Raw genomic sequence first — 23,448 nt, forward strand, 5'->3', positions numbered from 1 at the left:
TTATGCGCGAAAATACACCAACATTTTTTTCCCAAATATCAATTTCTGAAAACAACTGCCATATTCGACATGTGCTTTTAGTGAAAATGACTAGGAAGTCATTTCTTCTCTCCCCATATTAGGCCTCCCATGATTCCATGCAGCACTGTTGACCCAGGAACCAGCTAACTGACAACCAATCAGACAACGGACAGCCCCCTGACCTCTCTGACACACCAGCCTCTGTTAAAAAGAGTTAAGGTAGCCATACACCTAGCGATGATTATCATATTTGATCAAGAGACAAATCTCTCTCCATTTGAATCTGATTAGAGATAGATCTGTCTGCTGTCCATACACCGCAGGCCGATTACCAATCAATTTCAACATGAAATCGGCCGAGCCTGCTGCATCCGCCACCTCGCTGCTGTTTTCCTAATGTGATGTAAGTGTGCATTTTTACATTACCTGTCCTGTGCCAATCTGTCTTCCGCCGCTCTTCTATTAGCCGCATAATTGCTTCCAGTATGGCAGTGTGACGCCACGTGCCGGCATGCTGTGCGCAGGCAGCATGTATGTGGCTAATAGAAGAGCAGCGGAAGATGGACGGGAACCGTGACACAGGACAGGTAATGTATAAAAGCACACTTACAGCACATTTATAAATCACAGGAACAGCGCAGGGGTTTTTGTCGCATTCATTGTTCGTCCCGATATCGCTCAGCGTTACCACTGTGCAACCAATCAAGCAAGTTGGACCTACATCTTGCAGCATGTCCGACCAATTAATGCAACCAATTTTTGGAGACAGGTGTGCAGTGCTGCTACAGTAGTCCACTGACTAGATAACCCAATATCCCTTTAAGGACTGTTTTCTTGTTATTGTTATATTGCTGTTCTGTGTGTCCAGTGCACATGTTAGCTGTTGGAAATAGGTGTGCTGCTACAGTAGTTTACCAATTAGTTAAGCCAATAACTCTTGTAAGGGCTGTTTGTTTTTTTCTTGCTATTATATTGCTGTTCTGTGTCCAGTGCACAATTTAGCTGTTGGAGACAGGAGCGCTGGTCCTAGTAGTGCACCGACTAAATAACCATATAATCCTTCACCGCCACTACTGTCATCAAGTATCCACTACTGTCCTGTATAAGACCTCACTGGCAGGGCCTGTATTTTGTAGTGGTTGTTGCACATAGCATACGCCTATCTGTCACGTGAGTGAAGTGACATTCAGTTAAAAACAAAAAAATAAAAACCTGAGTGTCCAGACCAGAATCAGCACTGTCATCTAGCATCCACTACTGTCCTGTATAAGTCCTCACTGGCAGGGTCTATATTTTGTGCTGATTGTTGCACATAGCATAAACTTATCTGTCACCTAAGTGAAATGAGATTCAGTTCCCCAAAGCACCTGGGTGTCCACTACTGTTACCTTTTCAGTACTGTGCAGAATTATATTTATATTGTTTTAAACAAAACATGAGAGGAAGAGGCAGGCTGCAGAGAGGGAGGAGAAGAGTACGAAGCAGGGAGAGCTCTCAAGGAACAGGAGGCAAACCGCATGTAACAGCACCTGGGTCAGCCAATCAACGTGCCCGCCAACTTCTACTGTTACCAGAATGCCCTCAGCACAAGGCTCAGAAGTGTGGCATTTCTTTTGTGTGTCTGCCTCTGACAGCCGCATTGCCATTTGCAACCTGTGCCGTAAGAAACTTAGTCATGGGAAGCCCAACACTAAACTGGGTACAACTGCTTTGTGAAGGCACATGGCCTCCCATCACAAAGCACTATGAGAGCAACACCAGAAGAAAAGCAGCACACAAAGTGAAAGCCACACTCCTCCTGGTCCAACTTCTTCATGGTCTACCTCTGCTCTCCTTTTCCCTTATGCACCCTCCACTCTGCCTTCCACCTTGATTGAATTTTTTTTTTAAAAGTACATGCCCAGTTTTCAAGGCCTCTGTTACAGCGACTGCACCAAAAAATATTTTATTTTTATATATTATATATTACTGTTTCATATCCAGTACTGTAAGGACATCACTGGCAAGACCTTTTTTTTGGTGCTTGTTGCACATTGCATAAACCTGACTGTCACCTGAGTTAAGTGTCATTCAGTTCCCTAAACAATTTTTTTTTTTTTTCAAAACAAAATTTTTCAAAAATATATATGCTAAAGTCTTCTGGCCTCTGCTTGCCTCAGTGGATACATGTACTACTAACTTTTCTACCTGCAAATCTACTGCGCATACTGTGGCATTGTCCAAAATTCCACAAATATTTGAATGCTGTTTTGGATATTGTGAACAAGGTCTAGTAGCAGACAGTTCACAAAAAGATTGTGCTCTTGAGCCCAGAATGAGCAGATCTCCGGCCAGTCCCCAAAAATATGGATAAACCCTACATCTCCAGCCCCACATCTCCAGCAGGCATCAGAGATACCAAGATTCATATGAGATAGCCGATGCACTCATTCTATGGCAATCTGCTATAGGTACCTTAATAAAATCGGATATAAACTTTGTGCGGCCCGGGCCACATGGTCTTTACATTTTTCCCCTCCTCCCTCCACCCCCCTCCCTCCCTGCAGAGTTGAGAGTGGGCGGTAACGGGGTTACTGAAAACTCACCTGATCGCCGATTCCAGCATGGCTGGAGGCTGGGAGGTTCTGGTGCGCATTGCCAAAGGCAGTCAGCGTGTAATACACTGGTATGTCCTGATGGTACATCATGTGATGGGCTGTTGCCATGGAGACGAGGCGCTGGAATTGATCAGGTGAATTTTAAGCAACCCAGTTGATGCCCACTCGTGACTCTGGAGGGAGGGACCTGAATTTAGAGGAGGAATCTGGCCACCTGTTGGCGGGCTGAAGTAACAAAGCACGTGGGCCATAGTTTGCTCAGAGCTGAACTATTGGGATATGAAGAAAAAGAATCATGCCATGTGGACCATTAGAAGCTGCACTTATAGTAATCCACATATCAGCAGCCATAGAATCAAAAGGATTAGGACTCCATCCCTGTTTCACGCTGATTCTAGGGAACTATGAAGAGGGATACAAGGGGTGGGTGCGAAGGCATTAGTGGCCATTTACGATGGCCGTTTTGCATTAATCACGGTTGTTCACATAGAGGCTGAGTCCCAGACAGGGGCTGACGGGGAGAACGGAGGGGACCAGATGGACACAGGAGCCCAAGGACTACAGGGGGCTAGAGGATGTCCCATGTAAGTATTATTCCTTGTGTTGCATTGGGCTTAGGTATATTTTAACATTAGAGAGGAGTTTAGAGATCAACATCAGGTTGTGGTAATGCTAGGGAGGAGGTGGGGGGATTATGGTTAGGGAGGAGCTGTGGGTGTGTTTAAGGAAAGTAGCTAGTCAAGATGGCAGAGATTAATGGGGAGGTGGATGTTAGGGTTAAGGAGGCCATACACTAACAGATGGCTGACTAATATGCCAAAACATAGATCTCTTCCTGATCAAAATGTAATCAGAGAGGAATCTAATCCACACTGCAATTAGATTTTTAATAGAGTTAAGCTTGAAATCTATTAAAAACCTATGAAACTGCTGTTACTGATGCACATAGTATTGCCCTATAGACAGCTGATGGGTCCACCAGGTATTCCCCTAATTGATAGTGCTCCCTTGGGGCCCCACTGGTGGCAGTGAAATGCACTCACTTGTCCGGCTGGTGCACTCCCTCCTATCTCCTTCTGTCTCCATCCCCAAGCACCAGTGCCTGTTCTCTGTGACCCAGTGGCATGTATGTACTTGCATAACATGGAGAACAGGTGGTAGTGCTCACGGATGAAGATAGAGGAAAACAGACTGGCGGGAGCATGCTGGCCGGACAGGTGAGCTTGCGCCACTGCCAGGAGTACTCTGCAGGGTCACCAAGGGTGCACTATTAGCTGGTAGGAAACCGAGAAAGGTTGGCAAAACAAAGGTTATGGAGTGCTATAGAAATAGTTACTGCTGCTCCCTTATCCCGTTTTGAGTAAAAACGTCCATCTGGTGCGATCTACAAAATTATGATCGACAGACCATGTAATGACATCGATCACTAGCAGATTTGACACAGGGATCGAAACTGTCCCGGGGAAATTGATTGATAAGCAGTGTTCTCCCCAGAATTTTTTTTTCAGCCGGGTGACATGAAAAAGTAGCCGGGTGGAGAAGTACGGACCCTTTTCCACTAGGAAGCGTGATCACAATCGCGTTGCGATCACGCTACCTACAATTCCCACTACCCGTGATTGCACGGTATAAGTGCTGGTAAAAGAGCACGATCGCATGACAGTTGTGATTCAGATAAAAACAATGCATGCCAGTGAGAAATGAGCACTGCGATTTATAAGTTATTGCGGTGCTCATGGGGGGTAGATTTACTTAGCTGGGGCTTGTTCCAGCAATCGGGTCCCTTGCTGTAGTTGCAATCTACTCCAGTGTGTCACTGTCGCCGTGAAAGATCCCCGACTTTTGTCACGGATACGTCTGCTCCTCTCTGTCATGCTTCAGAGGCCAGGATAATTCTGTGCTTGCGCAGTTCACACATACTTAAACTACATAATCGCAGAATGCTCCAGACTACAGGAGCATGAGTGAGAGAGGTGCACAGATGAGACTTTGCTTGCACAGTAGCCTGCAACCAACTGGGGCTGGGGATCTTTTGGAGGGTAGCGCAACCACAGAAAGGGACCAGATGCAGACTGCTAGATGCAGACTTCTCTCTCCCCCCCAGCTCAAATAGGTATTTGTATGTCAGTTTTAGTGAACAATGAATAATTTGGCACTTTGATATTGACTCTCATTGCCTGGATACACACTTCAGCCCATTAAGGTGCCACATTCCTTTAGTGACCTCTCTTTGAATTGCTGAGTGATTTATACTGTGCTCCGTGTGCCATTTGTTTGTTTGCCGTTTCTGGAATTTAATTACCTGGGTGCCTGTTTAAGCTGAAAGTGTTAATTAGATGGCCCTCTGCAGTACGGGGCGTGCTGGAGTGACTTGTAAGTGACTAAGCTGTCCGTGTCACTTTCCCCTGCTATGCGTTCTTAAGCTCTGCGAGTCTGCCTGTGAAGCAAGGATGATCTCTCCTCCCTGGTGTGACAGCTGCTTCTGCTACTGGCTGCATGGAGTTGTGAGAGGCGGGGAGCACTCGGCTGCCTCTGGTTATTACTGGTTGCAGGGAGGCAACAATGAGTAAACACGCTGACTGCTAAATGCAGAGAGGGAAGGAAAGAAAGCCTTGGTTCAGCCACCCGGGAACAGTGTGTGCGCGCATGTATAATGAAACGGCGCAATCGGGTCTATTGTGGACGGACACCTGCCTCATTATACCACATGGGCGGCTGAATTTTACCCGGGCGGCCGGCCAATCTTACCCGGGCGGCGCGCCCTGCTAATATGCTCTGGGGAGAACACTGATAAGTGTGTGGGCACCTTTAGTACTCAAGAAGTGAGGATTGCGAAATGCTGCCCTAACAGACCTCCAGATGCCAGTTGTCACCCAACACCAGATTACAGACACGCCTCTCTGCAGCCCCTGGGAAAAAAGACTAGCGTGCTTAACCAAATTTGCTAATTACATTTGAAGATGTCTAACTTCCTGCAGACAGCTGAGTTTAGAAGCTCCTATGAGCAGCCTCCAGGGAAAAGACACTTGCATCCTTGCTGAATGCTGCCTTCACAGATCTATCCCTGCAGCACCTGGACTGCATCGGAGAGCAAAGGAGAAGAACAGAGCAGTTCCATCAGCAAGCTAACACCAAACGTGACTTCCTGTGAGTGGCTCTCTGTTGCCACCCAATGGCTTCAGGGATCTGTCTGTCAGGGCAGCATGCAGTGAAGGATGCTAATGAATTCTGCTGGGACACTGTTGATAGGAGCTCTGGGTAACTGAGGTATCTGAAAGTCTGAATACGAGACTCTTAAAAATTTATACAGCACATAATTAGGAACCATGAGACATGGGCCCCCTTTTTTCACCAGGCCCCAAGCAAGTGCCTATGTTAACTTGGCCTTAATCCGGCCCTGCACTGCACAATTTATTAACAATTTATTAATTGTTGAACACAGTGATGTGTTGCATTGCATCAGCAGTGGTAGCATCAGTTGGAATAAAATTGTACATTCTTTTATTTTGAGGGCTAGTTCACAGTGCTCAGTTGTGATGCAGAATAATTCTGCATGTCAACTCACTGCCCATACAGCTCTATGGGCCTGTTCACAGTACTAGGTTGTAATTGATTGCATTATTCTAAGTTACTGTATGCAGGCTTTGTATTAAAGTCTAATGTCCAGTCTCCATTGCAGCTTGCAGTCATTATAATGCATGCATTATGCAACTGACCACAGGGAACCTAGCCTCACATGTTAAGACACACAGTCATGGATGACCACTGCAGCACAAGTAGAGTAGTAGAGGTGTCTCAGCACCCTAGAGACAAAGACACAGGACACAAAAAAACGGGAGCCCAATAGCACAATATGTTTTCATATACGGGATATCAACAGGTAAGGTAATTGTACTACTCACAAAGGTGGGTTGCAGAGGGGCAACTGATCACAAGAAGCAGGTGGAGACAACAAACCCGACTCCACTTTGGTAAAAGTGACAGATTATCGCTATGGTTTAAAGGGAAGGTTCAGGGAGGGTGGGTTAAAAATAAAAATCAAATTCCACTTACCTGGGGCTTCCTCCAGCCCGTGGCAGGCAGGAGGTGCCCTCGCCGCCGCTCTGCAGGCTCCCGGTGGTCTCCTTTGGCGCGCCCGACCTGGCCAGGCCGGCTGCCAGGTCGGGCTCTTCTGCGCTCCAAGGCCCGGAACTTCTGCGTCCCACGCCGGCGCTCTGACGTCATCGGACGTCCTCCGTGCTCTACTGCGCATGCGCAGTAGTTCTGCGCATGCGCAGTAGAGCCCGGAGGACGTCCGATGACGTCAGAGCGCCGGCGTGGGACGCAGAAGTTCCGGGCCTTGGAGCGCAGAAGAGCCTGACCTGGCAGCCGGCCTGGCCAGGTCGGGCGCGCCACCGAAGACCACCGGGAGCCTGCGGAGCGGCGGCGAGGGCACCTCCTGCCTGCCACGGGCTGGAGGAAGCCCCAGGTAAGTGGAATTTGATTTTTATTTTTAACCCACCCTCCCTGAACCTTCCCTTTAAACCATGTGTAGTCTGTCTAGACCCCTCCAACAGTGTGTATTGGGGGGTATGTAAAGCACCATTTTAGTCTTTTGGACGTATCTGCTACATCCAAAAGGCGCTGCGCAATCCCGCGGCCGATCAGGCGCTCCCGTGCCGCCACCCGTTAGCCCAGAGATCAATGAATAGGAAGACAGTTCCCATTCATTGATCTAAGACCCCGTTAAGATGGCCACACACCATACAATCTTTTTTAAATATCTGTTCAATTTAAGAATTGCAGTCAATTTTTCTGACTGATTGTAACATTTCAATATGACCAATGTACCACACACACGTTACATTTTTCCCCCAATTATGATAAAAATGATTGGAAACTCTGGGAAAATTGCTAGGGTATGTATATTAATAAACTGACAATCTAACACATATACCATACAATCTTTAGAAAAATTTAAGAAGATTGAATGAGTATATCATGGGGTTGGACGATGCGGATTGGGATGAAGTATTGGAAGAATTTGTTAAAACTCCTATATCCGCAAAAGAACGCTTAATTCAATTTAAGTTTCTCCATAGAACATATCTAACACCTGTGCATATTAATAAAATCTCTAATATACACTGTCCTAACTGTCCAAGATGCATGGTCACTCCAGGTACCTTTTTTCATATGTTCTGGGATTGCCCCAAGGTAATCAATTTTTGGCAGGAAATTGTCACACGCCTCAATGAAATTCTTTAAACCCACTTGATAGTTTCTCCTAGAATGGCATTATTAGGATTGTTAGACAGTACCCCTGCAAACAAGCACTCGCAGTATCTAGTTAAAATTCTGTGCTTTTACGGACGCAAGGAAATACTACGAACATGGAAATCCGATAAATCCCCATCCTTTAACTTTTGGAAGAGAACCGTTCTTAAAACTTTACCACTATATCGTTTAACTTACAAAAGCAGGAACTGCCCTCAGCGCTATGACAAGACCTGGGCCCCCTGGTATAATAATGTGGATGCTTTTCCAACTGGCCCCGATGATTGATTTATTTTTCTCTCTAGCAGCCTTTCACCAGGTTGAGCTCAATTAAGGTGGCTGGGTGGGGGAGGTGTTGGAGAACCTTTTCCTCTTTCTTCTCTTCTTTCCTTCTTTTCTGCTTTCTATTTTCTTCCTGTGAGAATCCGCTCAGCTGCCTGCGCAGGCAGGCAGCCTTTTGACCATTGTTTAGGTTTGCTTGCTGCAGGACTCTGGAAAGGAGACCTTCTGTCAGTTGTGCAGCTTGTGTTGCTGAGGGATTTGCATACATTAGTCATGCAAATCCCTTACCTGCCTTCTTTTGATGACTGGCACTATAAAAGCATTCTGCTCCCAGAATGCTTTGCTGGACATTTCCCTTTCATGGTCTGTTCCTGATGGACACTCCTGGAGTGTCAGCCATTCCCGTTTGTTAAAGTTATCTTAGTGTAATTCGTGGGAATGCACTAGGCAGGTTCCCTAGTGCAGTTAGGATTGCATTATCTGTTTTGCCTGTTGCGTCTGTCTTGTTTGGATCGCACAAGCCCTAGCGTTAGCGGCGGTGGATCCTTCTGATTGAGTCTGGAGTGTAGGTTGGAACAGCGGTTGTTTCTGCCTACCTCATCTGTTCTGTCTCCTGGGATCGCGCTAGCCACTTTTCGCTAGCGCTGTGGATCCTTCTGTTCTGTCTCCTGGGATCGCGCTAGCCACTTTTCGCTAGCGCTGTGGATCCTTCTGTTCTGGCTCCTGGGATCGCGCTAGCCACTTTTCGCTAGCGCTGTGGATCCTTCTGTTCTGTCTCCTGGGATCGCGCTAGCCACTTTTCGCTAGTGCTGTGGATCCTATCTCTCGCTTGTCCCTGTTTTCGTGTGTCTGTCTGCTACGCTTGCTGGAGGCTTGGTGAGGTAACCGTTAAGCAAGCGCTCGCGTCCTCTGTTTCATGTTTGTCTGTTAATGGTTAGTTAGGCGTGCTTGTCTCTATTGTGCTTATCACGTGGAGACTGCGCATAACCGCATGCACTGTTGCAAATGAGTGCGGTGTTCGTGGTTAGCTAGCCTTTGTTATTTTCCGTATCTCCTCATTGTATTATTTGCTGTGCCTGTGCTAACCTCGTATTCTGTCCTGATCTGCCTTGTGTCTCGTCTGGCAATTGCACCTCTCACGATCGCGTTCCTATTTCATATCTGCTGTTGTGTGTGTGCGGTCGCGGGGTGGCGACTGGATTGGCGCACACACATACAACCTGTCCCTTTGCTCATTCTCATTCGCAAACGCCTCTCTTGCGATTGCGTTCTGCGTTTCGTACAATTCCTGTCTGGCATTTGTGGAGGTACAGAGGATTGGTTCCTCTGCACTCCCCAGCGCCATCTGCCGACAGGAATTTCCCTCTACAGGTGCGTAGCACCTTTTGCTGGGTGCCTGCAAATATACGCTTGTGGAGGATTTCCACCGTGTCAGCGCACGCGTTGTGCGCTGATCACGGGGAAAGTTCCACAATCGTTACACTTCCTTAATAGTCTATCTTCTCTCTTTCTTTCACACTCCAAGATCCACAGTGTGATCTAAAGTTATACTCCGCTTACTCAACTATTAGTCACATAGTCAATTTGTATAATGATTATACTATATGTTATGCAACATCATCTGCAACTCTCCTGTATAATTTTATAGTCAATACTGCTGTCTGTAAGCAATATACACGTATTTACTTATGTTATTAGGACAGAACCAATTTTGGTTACATACTAATATATGTAATGGACACCAGTAATGTTTGGGTCCCTGTTGGATTGCTGTACTGTACTTTACTTTTCTTAACTGTTTATGCATTGTTATAAAACAAAACAATAAAAATTGATTTGTTTAAAAAAAGAAAAATTGAAGAAAAATGTCCAGCAATCGGGATCGATAAACATAGAAAAAAAGGGAAATTTCAGTCGAATGAAAAAAAAAAGCTTTCGATCTTTTCTGGAGGTCTGATCATACTTATTGAATTGCCGTAAAATTGGATCATATTATTGCATAGTGTGTGGCCACCTTTAGAAAGACCCGACGGCTTCTATAAGAAGCCGCGATCTTTCTAAAGAAAAAGAGTTTCACATCCTCCCTTCACTTCCTGTAAGCATGATCACTCACTTCCAAGATGCAAAAAAATACGAAAGACTGAGGCCATCTTGTGACTAAATAGTAAAAGTACATCTACATACATTTTTTTTTTAAATACACACAATCAATACATTTAAAATGAACTGTTTACCTCCCACACTGCCAAAATACCCAAATAAAATTTGTAATAAAAAAAAATTACAATAAAAAAAAAACAAAAAAAACCATAAATGGTTATCTAAGGGTCTAAACTTTTTTTAATATGCATGTCAATAGTGTATATAACTGTTATTTTTTAAATTATAAGCTTGAAAATAGTAATGGACGCAAAACTGAAAAAATGCACCTTTATTTCCAAATAAAATATTGGCACCATACATTGTGATAGGGACATAATTTAAAGGGAACCTGTACTGAGTAAAATTATTTAAAATAAACACATGAGGTAACTTCAAATGAACATTACATAGTTACCTTGCCATCGATTCCTTTCAGAAGCTCACCATGTTCTTCTCACAGTGATCCCTTCCAGTTCTGACAACATTTTGTCAGAACTGAAATACACCAGTTGCTGTCAGTTATATATCAGTTGCTGTCAGTTATAGCTGAGAGGAGAACTGATGTGTCCATGTTTCCCTATGGCTCAAGTGGGCGATGTTACAGTTTAACTGTGTGCTGACCAGAAAGCTGTTATGGAGTAATGGCCATTTTCGAAATGGAGGACAGAGAATTTCATTGATCACAGTGGACGAACAGGACGCAGGAGAGAAAAAAGAGATTGATAAGTAGAGTACACTGGAGGTAAGTATGACTTTTGCATGTTGATTTTGACTTTTAATTTTCAGTTCAGGTTTTCTTTAAATGGTGTAATAACCAGGACAAATGGGCAAATACATTATGTGGGTTTTAATTATGGTATATATATATCATGTATTATTTTAAAGCTATAAAGGCTGAAAACTGAGAAATAATGATCTTTTTTCCATTTGTTTCTTAATACTCCGGTTAAAATGCATTTAGAAAAAAAAAAATTATTAGCAAAATGTACTACCCAAAGAAAGCCTAATTGGTGCTAGAAAAAAACAAGATAGAGATCATTTCATTGTGATAAAGTTATTGACAAATGAATGGGAGGTGAAAATTGCTCAGATGCATAAGGTAAAAAACGACTATGGGCTGAAGTGGTTAAGCACTGACTTCTGATCAAAGTTTTAAGATGTATTCACAACTGGTGTCTTTAACTACTTGAGGACCGCAGGCTTTACCCCCCTTAAGGACCAGACCCTTTTTTTTCCATTCAGACCACTGCAGCTTTCACGGTTTATTGCTCGCTCATACAACCTACCACCTAAATGAATTTTGGCTCCTTTTCTTGTCACTAATAAAGCTTTCTTTTGGTGCTATTTGATTGCTGCTGCGATTTTTACTTTTTATTATATCCATCAAAAAAGACATGAATTTTGTCAAAAAAATGATTTTTTTTAACTTTCTGTGCTGACATTTTTCAAATAAAGTAAAATTTCTGTATACATGCAGCACGAAAAATGTGCACAAACATGCGTTTGATAAAAAAAAAAACCTATTAAGCCTATAGCGTTTACAAACTATGGTGCAAAAAGTGAATTTTCCCATTTTCAAGCATCTCTGACTTTTCTGACCACCTGTCATGTTTCATAAGGGGCTAGAATTCCAGGATAGTATAAATACCCCCCAAATGACCCCATTTTGGAAAGAAGACATCCCAAATTATTCACTCAGAGGCATAGTGAGTTCATAGAAGATATTATTTTTGTCACAAGGTAGCGGAAAATGACAGTTTGTGACAAGAAAAAAAAAATTTCCATTTCTGCTAACTTGTGACAAAAAAAAATGAAATCTGCCACGGACTTACCATGCCCCTCTCTGAATACCTTGAAGTGTCTACTTTCCAAAATGCGGTCATTTGTGGGGTGTGTTTACTGTCCTCGCATTTTGGGGGGTGCTAATTTGTAAGCACCCCTGTAAAGACTAAAGGTGCTCATTCAAAATATAAGGGAAGGCGCCGAGAGCCCAGTATAGTGTAGTATGTACTGTAAATTGGGTATGGAAGGTAAGTATAGGTAGGTTATACTCACAAACAAGGGTTACCGTCCAGGTAACCACTATGAAGGCAGGTGAGGAGACTAGACCTGTCCCCACTCAGGATTAAGAAGTCGCTCTCTGTAGATTGGGAAAAAAGAAGAATTCCCCTCCACCAGGGGTGGAAACAACTGCAAAAGTAGTACAGAGGCGCCAACAGGGTAAAAACAATATTTCTTTAAAATGGATAAAATGAAGTAGGTAGCGGTGGACTTACCCCTCCAAAACAGACACAAAAATTGCTGTTTTAAGGAAAAATTAGTTTATTTACATACTCCGAACAAGGTGCAACGCGTTTCGCGGGTATATCCCACTTCCTCAGGCAATAAATAGGAGTATATCACCAATGCGGTCCGGTACATAGCCAGTCACAGAGGCGCCAGGCTATGTACCGGACCACATTGGTGATATACTCCTATTTATTGCCTGAGGAAGTGGGATATACCCGCGAAACGCGTTGCACCTTGTTCGGAGTATGTAAATAAACTGATTTTTGCTTAAAACAGCAATTTTTGTGTCTGTTTTGGAGGGGTAAGTCCACCGCTACCTACTTCATTTTATCCATTTTAAAGAAATATTGTTTTACCCTGTTGGCGCCTCTGTACTACTTTTAAAGGTGCTCATTGGACTTTGGGCCCCTTAGCGCAGTTAGGCTGCAAAAAAGTGCCACACATGTGGTATTGCCGTACTCAGGAGAAGTAGTATAATGTGTTTTGAGGTGTATTTTTACACATACCCATGCTGGGAGGGAGAAATATCTCTGTAAATGACAATTGTTTGATTTTTTTTTTTACACACAATTGTCCATTTACAGAGATATTTCTCCCACTCACCATCGGTATGTGTAAAAATACATCCCAAAACACATTATACTACTTCTCCTGAGTACGGCGATACCACATGTGTGGCACTTTTTTACACCCTAACTGCGCTAAGGGGCCCAAAGTCCAATGAGTACCTTTAGGATTTCACAGGCCATTTTTGTTTCAAGACTACTCCTCACGGTTTAGGGCCCCTAAAATGCCAGGGCAGTATAGGAACCCCACTAATGACCCCATTTTAGAAAGAAGACACCCCAGGTATTCCGTTAGGTGTATGGCGAGTTCATAGAAGATTTTATTTTGTCACAAGTTAGTGAAATATGACACTTTGTGAAGAAAAAACCATTAAAAATCAATTTCCGCTAACTTTTGACAAAAAATAAAATCTTCTATGAACTCGTCATACACCTAACAGAATACCTTGGGGTGTCTTTTTTCTAAAATGGGGTCACTTGTGGCGTTCCTATACTGCCCTAGCATTTTACGGGCCCAAAACCGTGAGTAGTCTGGAAACCAAATGTCTCAAAATGACTGTTCAGGGGTATAAGCATCTGCAAATTTTGATGACAGGTGGTCTATGAGGGGGCGAATTTTGTGGAACCGGTCATAAGCAGGGTGGCCTTTTAGATGACAGGTTGTATTGGGCCTGATCTGATGGATATGAGTGCTAGAGGGGTGACAGGAGGTGATTGATGGGTGTCTCAGGGGGTGGTTAGAGGGGAAAATAGATGCAATCAATGCACTGGGGAGGTGATCGGAAGTGGGTCTGAGGGGGATCTGAGGGTTTGGCCGAGGGATCAGGAGCCCACACGGGGCAAATTGGGGCCTGATCTGATGGGTAGGTGTGCTAGGGGGTAACAGGAGGTGATTGATGGGTGTCTCAAGGTGTGATTAGAGGGGGGAATAGATGCAAGCAATGCACTGGCGAGGTGATCAGGGCTGGGGTCTGAGGGCGTTCTGAGGGTGTGGGCGGGTGATTGAGTGCCCTAGGGGCAGATAGGGGTCTAATCTGATGGGTAGCAGTGACAGGGGGTGATTGATGGGTAATTAGTGGGTGTTTAGGGTAGAGAACAGATGTAAACAAAGCACTTGGGAGGTGATCTGACGTCGGATCTGCGGGCGATCTATTGGTGTGGGTGGGTGATCAGATTGCCCGCAAGGGGCAGGTTAGGGTCTGATTGATGGGTGGCAGTGACAGGGGGTGATTGATAGGTGGCAGTGACAGGGGGTTATTGATGGGTGATTGACAGGTGATTGACAGGTGATCAGGTGGATAGATGCATACAGTACACAGGGGGGGGGGTAGGGGGGGGGTCTGGGGAGAATCTGAGGGGTGGGGGTGATCAGGAGGGAGCAGGGGCAGTTTAGGGCATAAAAAAAATAGCGTTTACAGATAGTGACAGGGAGTGATTGATGGGTGATTAGGGGGGTGATTGGGTGCAAACAGTGGTCTGGGGGGTGGGCAGGGGGGGGTCTGAGGGGTGCTGTGGGCGATCAGGGGGCAGGGGGGGGGGAAATCAGTGTGCTTGGGTGCAGACTAGGGTGGCTGCAGCCTGCCCTGGTGGTTCTTCGGACACCGGGACCACCAGGGCAGGAGGCAGCCTGTATAATACACTTTGTATACATTACAAAGTGTATTATACACTTTGTATGCGGCGATCCGGGTGCTAGTAACCCGCTGGCGTTTCCGAACGGCCGGCAGGTTACAGCGCGAGGGGGGCACAGCCAGTCGCCGGTTGCTGATCGCGTCACGAATGACACGATCGCTCCGCCCATGCCCGTACAAGGATCGCCGCCAATTGTACATGCGGCGGTCTTTGCGGGATACACTTGCCGGCCGCCTCTGTGCAGTGGGCGGTCGGCAAGTGGTTAAACCTGCTTTCAGCAACCCTAACGACATCTGTCGTGCCTGTGTTGGCCTAGTCAGCTATAACCGGTGGGCTTACATCGGCAAATCCCACTTGGTGACACAAAGGTTCCACTTCTGACCTGGCAGCAGTGTCAAAAGCAGTAAAAGAAGCTGCCAGTTTAAAAACAAGTACTCATTTTTATGTTTGTCAACCAATTAAGAACAAGTATGAAGGAATAAAACAGCCTGCATAATAAATAAACAGCCTACCACGCTTTTATGGTATGCAACTGATTCATTTTCCTGGCTGTATGCTTAAATTCTACATTCTGCATCAATCTGCTTAATTATAAGTGTTAATAATTGGGGCTTCTTCCTGTGTTACCATTTGCCTATTTCATTTCATTAGTCACAATTTGCATATCTTTAGACTGGCCCTGCCCCTGTGTGGCTAGAGTCTAGTATCTAGTATATTCACAGCTGCAATCAGTCTGCTTGTTAGCATCAATCTAGTCAGGGATATATTAGCAGATCATATAGTCAGCATGACCTTGGTCAGCAGTGTATACATTTAAAGGGTATTAATTTTAAGGGTACTTTAGACAAACAGAATTATACCAGAATTGAGCCAGAAGGGAACAGAAGTGAAGGATGACCTGCTACACAACAACAGACTGAAATCCAGGGCTCTGAGGATCAGAAATGATCCCTCTCACCCAGGCCAACGCTACTTCAGCCTGCTGCCATTGGGCCGGAGGCTTCAGGCCATCTCCACAAAGACCACGAGACATCAGAACACTTTCTTCCCCTCTGCGGTCAGCCTCCTTAACTCCCTCCACATACTCCCCTCAATGCAAGCCCCGACGACCTGCGGGGCGGTATAGTGCAATGCAACTCATGCCAACCGATGTTCCTTACGGCTCGCTGCTATCTATGTCTCTATCCTCTCTCTGAGCCTGATGTATGTATTGTGCCAACAACAATTCCGGGCATGACCCAGTCATGCTTGGCTAAATAAAGTTATTCTGATTCTGAACTAGCACAACACTCTGGGCTGTTGTTCATCTGCTGATTTTCTACACCCTGCATAGAAGTACCTTCAATACTACATGGAACATACACCAGCTAAACATACAGCCAGCTAAATGTAAGCACTGCACACCCGCTTACCAAACTACTGATGGTTTCACCGTGCCTCACCAACCACTCCACTGCTGATCTTCGCTGGCTGCTCCACTGCTGAACTCCCCACCAACTGATCCATCGCCGACACCCAGACAAGCTACGTCATTACCAACCAGACACCCCATCTACCAATCACACACAGCTGGAGTTTTTTTTTGCCATCATTGATGTTCTGCCAACTTCACTGCTGATCTACTGTGGACTGCTCCTTACCAGATTGATTATTGATGCAACTTTGCTGAACCCCTTCAGCCACATCATTGGTGACATTTATCTCATCTTGGTCTAACTGCTGTCCCCCTGTCCCCCTTAGATAGATGAGATTAGTGTTTCCAGCTTGATTATGCAATCTTACTGACAATCACCCCTTTTGTGGACTAGAACAATCTCTATTTTGACCTATGACACTGTATTATCAAATCATTGCATGATCTTGTTTTGTTGTGAGTTTCCTGTATGTCCTACCTTGTATGTTAACCCTTTTTATCTATTGTGCAGCGCTGCGTAATATGTTGGCTCTTTATAGATACAATAAATAATAATAATAATACCTTGAGAAATGAATAATTGACGTTTCATGAACTTTACATGCATGTTATATTGAAATCAATGGGCCATAGCCTACTAATTTTTCTCCCAAGTTTTCTCCAAGCAGATATTTTCAAGCTTCATCAATAAAATACTACTAGGCCGGATTCACACTATAAGCACTTTTGTGAGCGCTTGTTAAAAAATTGTTCCCATTCACTTTCGTATAAATCGCATAGAAATTGTTGCGAACGTGAAAAATCATGGCGATTTTTACTGCGATTTTTACTGCGATTTTAATGAAAGTGAATGGGAGCGATTTTTAAAAAGCGCTCAGCAAGCATTAATCAAATGCAAGCGCTCACAAAAGCACTTATAGTGTGGATCCGGCCTTAAATCTCCTACCAAGAAAGAAATTACTCAAAAGGATTTAGACATTACCCTTTTAACTACTATTTGGTCCTTTTTTCAATTGCTAAGAACTGAAAAAATATTTTTTAGAGACCGTGAGATGAAAAATTATCTCCTTGGAGAAAATTTAAGAGAAAAGTTTATAGGATATGGCCCAATGTTTCTTGCAAATAATGTGCAGTTTAGGTGAAGGAAAATGACAGATTTGTGCTAACTCATGTCTGGACATTCAGGTGCTACGGACAAGACCTTATGCTCTACATCAGGGGTCCCCAAACATTTTGGGTTGAGGGCCGGGTCAACATACTTCAGACCGCTGGGGGGCCGGAGTAAACATAAAATGATGTAGAAGTCTTTGCGGACCAGACAGTGAAGCATACCCAGGTGACAATCTGCAAGCCAATTGGACAGCAGTGTCACCTGATGTGGAATTGGATTGGAAACCAGCAAAATTTCTGCTTTCTGGCTTCCATGTGGATGGGGGGTGCTGCACTGCTATTCCATATGTGGACCACCAATATTTAAAGATGTAGCTGACTGCTTTTATAAGCAATACATTTTCTGTGTGGGGGGCCGGTAAGAAAGCCTTAGGGGGCCACATTCGGCCCGCGGGCCTTAGTTTGAGGACCACTGCTCTACATGTTTTTTGACAAAATTGTGGTTGCCTCATATCTCCTTATTAGAAGGTTACGAATATAATACATTTACATTATTGATCAGTTCTATTTTGAATGCTTCACATGAAGAAAGATTAAAACCAATTTTATTCTTTTAACACATCTTCAGCCTAGTGTACTGTTATTGTGATTGGTTGTATTTATTAGAATACAGTCTGACAGTCAATTCACATTTGATATATTTTTACAAGGCTTATTTTGAATTAATAAATGCATGTGTTTGGTATATGTGTTATGCCATTTCCAAGCATAAAGTTATAACCTGTAGTCTTGACTTATAAATGCTGTCATGCAGGTTAATTTAATGTTGCTATTTTCTGTTAATTTATGCAAACGTTTAATATCTCTGCAGGCAATCACCGTGCTGACTGAGCTGATTAGAGACAATTTCAGGAACAGCAAGCTAAAACAATGCCTCTTGCCTTCTCTCGGAGAACTCATGTACACTATTGCTGTTCAGGTAAGTTCAAGCTTTTTCATTTAGATTTCTGTGATCACCACCATTTTCAGACTGCAGAGTCATTTAATCATTGGCATAAAACCGATTATGGCCTCTTGCACACTGCACGCGATTCCGATTCAGATTCCGCTTTTTAATCAGTTTTTACATCCGATTCAGATTCCGATTTGCAGTGTGCAGGGAGCAAACTGCAAATCAGAATCTGAATCGGATGTAAAAACTGATTAAAAAGCGGAATCTGAATCTGAATCGCGTGCAGTGTGCAAGAGGCCTATGCATGGTTTGAACAAATGTCGATATTTCAACAGAAGAGCAAATTATGCTTGCAACTGACCCACTGTTTTCTTAAAGGGGCACTACAGCGAAAAACTGTAAAATTTTAAAAATGTGCAAACATATACAAATAAGAAGTACATTTTTTCCAGAGTAAAATGAGCCATAAATTACTTTTCTCCTATGTTGCTGTCACTTACAGTAGGTAGTAGAAATCTGACAGAAGTGACAGGTTTTGGACTAGTCCATCTCTTTATAAGGGATTCTCAGGGATATATTTATTTTCAAAAGCACTTAGTGAATGGCAGTTGCTCTGTCCAACTGCCAAAAAACTGTGTAGGGAGCAGGGAGGCTGGCCAGCATCATTGTTTAAATCCTTTTTAGGGAATATCTTTATAAAGAATAAAAGCCTTGCTGAGAATCACCAATGAAGAGATGGACTAGTCCAAAACCTGTCACTTCTGTCAGATTTCTACTGCCTACTGTAATTGACAGTATTATAGGAGAAAATGAATTTATGGCTCATTTTATTCTGGAAGAAACCTACTTCATAGTTGTATATGTTTGCAGATATTTTAAATTTTACAGTTTTTTTCGCTGTAGTGCCCCTTTAAATTTGGATTATTTGACTGCTAGACAATGGGTTGGGCAGCAAAGATGGAGAACCAAAGAGATTCAGCAAATCACTTGGCTTTATTTTTTAAACGTGCACTGTTAAAAAAAATCATATAAATTCATACAATATAATTAATTATTCATATAATAATTCATATAAAATCATATAATTCATATAAAGTACCCAAAAAAGAGCAGCACAGAGGCCTCGCCAGTAATAGTTCTTGTATTAATCAGTTAAGGACCACAGGCTTACACCCCCCTAGTGACCAGGCAGGCCATTTTTTACAATTCAGCACACTGCATCTTTAACAGTGTGCTGCACGGCCATACAACTTAGTGTGTGCGGTTGGCAGGCTGAACACAAAGTCTCGACAGGGAACAATCGCACATGCACGCAAGCTTTTCCTGCTAATCTACCCCCCCCCCCCCCCCCTCCAGGACTTGATGCCGATCAGCATTAGGTGGTCCTGGGGCTGCCACCCTCCCTCCGATTGGCGTTAGGCGGTCAGGAGGGGGCTAAAGAAAACTACAACTGAACTTGGGCAGTATAGAATTGCAGGTCAAAATTCACTTGACACTATTATTGGTTTGAAGAAGGAATGAAATTAGCATGTGTAGCTAGTATTACATGTGCAAAACATAACTTTTGATGTACATCTCGAAATGAGTGTTCTCCACATAAAAGCAACATAACATCCATAACGATGTGTATTTCCTTTAGATTACAATATCATTTAATAATTCTATCAATAATATGCATCCAGTTTCTTTATTGATTAATAACTGTACATCGGTATTCAATGCCGAGGGCATTTTTCAGGCCTAAATCCACTTCTTCAGGGGCCAATATTTGTTAGTAGAGATAGATAATGAGATGCTTGTAATTCTGAAGTAATTCAAATTGTTTGGAAATGTATCCAGCTTTAAAATGCACCAATAAATGGCTGTAGCTGCTGCATTTTTATTGGTCTATTTCCAGGTGCAATAATTAGCTTAAAAATGTGCATCAACACATAATTCTTAAAGAGGAACTCCAGCCTAAACAACCATACTGTCATTAAGTTACATTAGTTATGTTAATTAAAATAGCTAGGTAATATAATCTCTTACCCACCCTGTTTTAAAAGAACAGGCACATGTTTGATTTTATGATGGCAGCCATCTTTTTGGTTGAAAGGAGGTGACACGGAGCGTGAGACACAGTTTCAACTGTCCTGTGTCCTGAGCACCTCTCCCAGTTGCTAGGCAACATGAACAACAACATAGGAAATCCCATCATGCTCTGCACAGCATCAGGGAAAAAAAGCTCGGGCTTTTTTCTTTGATGGGTGGAGCTTAGCTAAAAATGCAGCTAAATATGATGCTTTGGTAAGAAAAACACCAAGCATTTTCAGTTCTGCTGAGTAGATTTTTAGTCACTTTAACATTTCACTGGCTATCCGTATTTGTTGGATATACAAATATATCAATAAGTCAGATTCAGTCTAATTATCGAAATAATCCAATATGTATTCAGAAATCTAAATTTGTCAAAATGTAAGTGATCGTCACTCTATCGTCACTTACATGTAAGCACACAAGCCGTACCCCACGCTTTTAACAACCCTGTATTATGGTAACACCCAGAGGTGAGCTATAGATGTCCTCCCTACAGTGTGTTCCCTACACAACATGTTCAGTGACATTTTATAGCTGTACACATGGTGAAGGGAACACCCCGTTAGAAGAACATCTCTGGGTGTTAGCATTAATACCTGATTAATAGAAGTATGAAGTTACCTTTTCATTCCTTTATGTATGGGACTGACCATTTATCTACTGTATATGGTGAACCAAAAAATACTTCAGAAGGTTGCTCTTTACAAAATTTAGCATTGTCCTTCCAAACACAGTATAGATGCAGTTTAGATGCACTTTGCATAAATTCAACTGTCATTACACCATAAGCATATTTTGTTTTGTGTCGGCGAATGCAGTGGCATGAACAGGCCTTTCATAATCTATAACTCTGGATGAAGCTAATTTTTTTGTTTGAGAAAATGTTATTTTTACAGAATGGAGTGTTGGTTTCCTTTTGTTTCAAATAGCTTTTCTCTATTTCTTGTAATTTTTTTCTTTTGTAAGTGGCATAAGAACATATCCTTGTGTGGTGGGGTAAGGTAGATCAATAAGTGATGTATTTCTCAGACAGCAACTGAAGTTTCTGCTGTACAGAAAGTCTTTGGTCTCCTGACAGTAACTTTCTGCTCAGCTTGTCCCATATGTCAGAACACAGGAAAGTGTGGAGCACCAGTTGCAGAGGTAGGCTTTCCTGATGACTTCAATATAACAAAACCTCTATCTGTGGAATAGTTATGATAACCGGTATTACTACAGTCTCCTATAACTGGTGCAGCGTTAGCAAATGTGCTACACTGCTTTCTTGCATAAAATAGAAGAGGAAGCAGTCTAAACAGTGGTACATTTCAGCTTGTATAAACAGTGTGCCATGAGCAGAAGATGCTGTACAATTTAGGGCTTCTACTAAAATTTGGATACATCATTTCTACTATGCATAACAAATGTTAAATACTACTTGTAAATGCTTCATATATTCCACTTGAATGCGAAAGGAGGGGTTTAATACAACACAGACCTGCCTACTTCAGTGTATTGTTCATGGACTATTCCAACCTTAGGCTCTCGACTGGGGGGAGGGTGCACAGTGCCTATTTAGTGGTTGTATTGTGATAGCCTGACTTCTTGACAGTGAAAGCTGTAAGCGTTAAAGTAAAAATTGTTCTTAAAGGAATACTATCAATACCCAAGTGTTCTAAAATGACAGTGTGCAAATAATGTCTAAGTAGCTGTGTAAACATTTTCCTACTTTTCATGTTAAATATCAGAGGCACACACTGTAATTTGAGGGTAGGATTTAGCTATATTGGGACAAATCAATTGCAGAAGGCGTGTCTGCTTCAATGCACAGTCAGAGTTGCATATCAGACTACAGAAAGCAAATATCAAACATATCAAACTCTGAAAGCAAGAACAGTATGAAAAGCTGTGACAATTAGTTGCATTTCCTCTGCTCTCTTCAGACACTTCAGTTAGAAACACAGGACACAGGAGCTGCAGCTGTTGGGAGCTCTCTCTCTCTCTGTCACACACAGAGCTACACATAGAGTTAACTGATCAAGTGTGAGGGGAATTTCCCCTCTCCTCATGGATCAGTCAGCCGTCAGTTTTGGCGTCAGTAAACTTTGAAAGTATTTTGCTAACAGTAAACAAAGAAGTTGCTACTAAAATGTATACACCAGTACTTAGCAGCACTTCCCAAACAATTCCTGTGTCAATTGAAAAAAAATATGTGAATCGATAGTATTCCTTTAAAGGGGCACTATAGCATAAAACTGTATAATTTAAAATGCAAAAACACATATATGAGATGTAGATTTGCCCCACAGGTAATGTACTATACTTTTTTATATTTAGTGGTTGAAATGCAGAAGACTGTGAAGGTGCTCAGATACTTATGGCCTTAATGTGAGTGCTGTGAGTCTTGGCAGACTGGGTAACATGGTTACATAGCATTACCGGCATGACTAGGCAACCAACATATCTTAATTGCACAATAAGAGAAACGGTATACATGAATGTGTACAGCAGTCCCTTTAGGCTTGGTTCTCACTAGAAATCACAGATACTCACTCCAACCTGAATAATCGCAAATTCCTTCTGTTTTAAGATGGCAAAATTCTGTTTTACAAATAATTTTAGTAAGGAGACTTTTTGATCCCTTTCAGCACCTTACACACTCCTAGGAGCTCTGGATCATCATGAGCTTTCTGGGAAATCTGTAACACTAGAAATCGCAGGTGAAAAACTCACACATTTATTCTCTTTTTCTGCCTTGTAAATTGTGGTGCTCTACAAAATGCTGTTCTGTTGTATTGGACAAAAACGCAATTACACCAAAATGGTGCTATGTTTCATAAAAATTGGATCACACTGGTGGGAATAGATTACCACAGCGACAATTATGTAGAAAGAGCATCCTTTTGCGAGACAAAGAGTGCTTACTGAAGTGGATTTAAACCTGTCTAGTAACAGTGCCATGTGTTCTACATTTCGTACAGTTGTATTTGTTGTTGCAGTTCAACACAGAACAGAAAATTGTCTCAATTGCTGTGGCATATATTTACATGCTGTTGAACACTTATTTTGTGTAGTGACACAAAAAGTCCCAGAGATAAGGATGTATACAGTATAAAATAACATTGATGTGTG

The 23,448-nt window shown here is 42.9% G+C and overlaps 1 protein-coding gene across 4 annotated transcripts in view; it reads left to right on the forward strand.

The window, feature by feature from the left end:
• ULK4 (unc-51 like kinase 4) overlaps window positions 1-23,448 on the forward strand; it is an 892,004-nt gene that overhangs the window by 250,548 nt on the left and 618,008 nt on the right. For all 4 annotated transcript variants that reach the window (XM_068236316.1, XM_068236318.1, XM_068236315.1 and 1 more), the window contains one exon: window positions 18,181-18,288. In XM_068236316.1, coding sequence (XP_068092417.1) covers window positions 18,181-18,288 — 108 coding nt within the window. The remainder of the gene's footprint in view (window positions 1-18,180; window positions 18,289-23,448) is intronic.

This window comes from Hyperolius riggenbachi, chromosome 5 (assembly GCF_040937935.1).
Source record: "Hyperolius riggenbachi isolate aHypRig1 chromosome 5, aHypRig1.pri, whole genome shotgun sequence".
NCBI lineage: Eukaryota > Metazoa > Chordata > Amphibia > Anura > Hyperoliidae > Hyperolius > Hyperolius riggenbachi.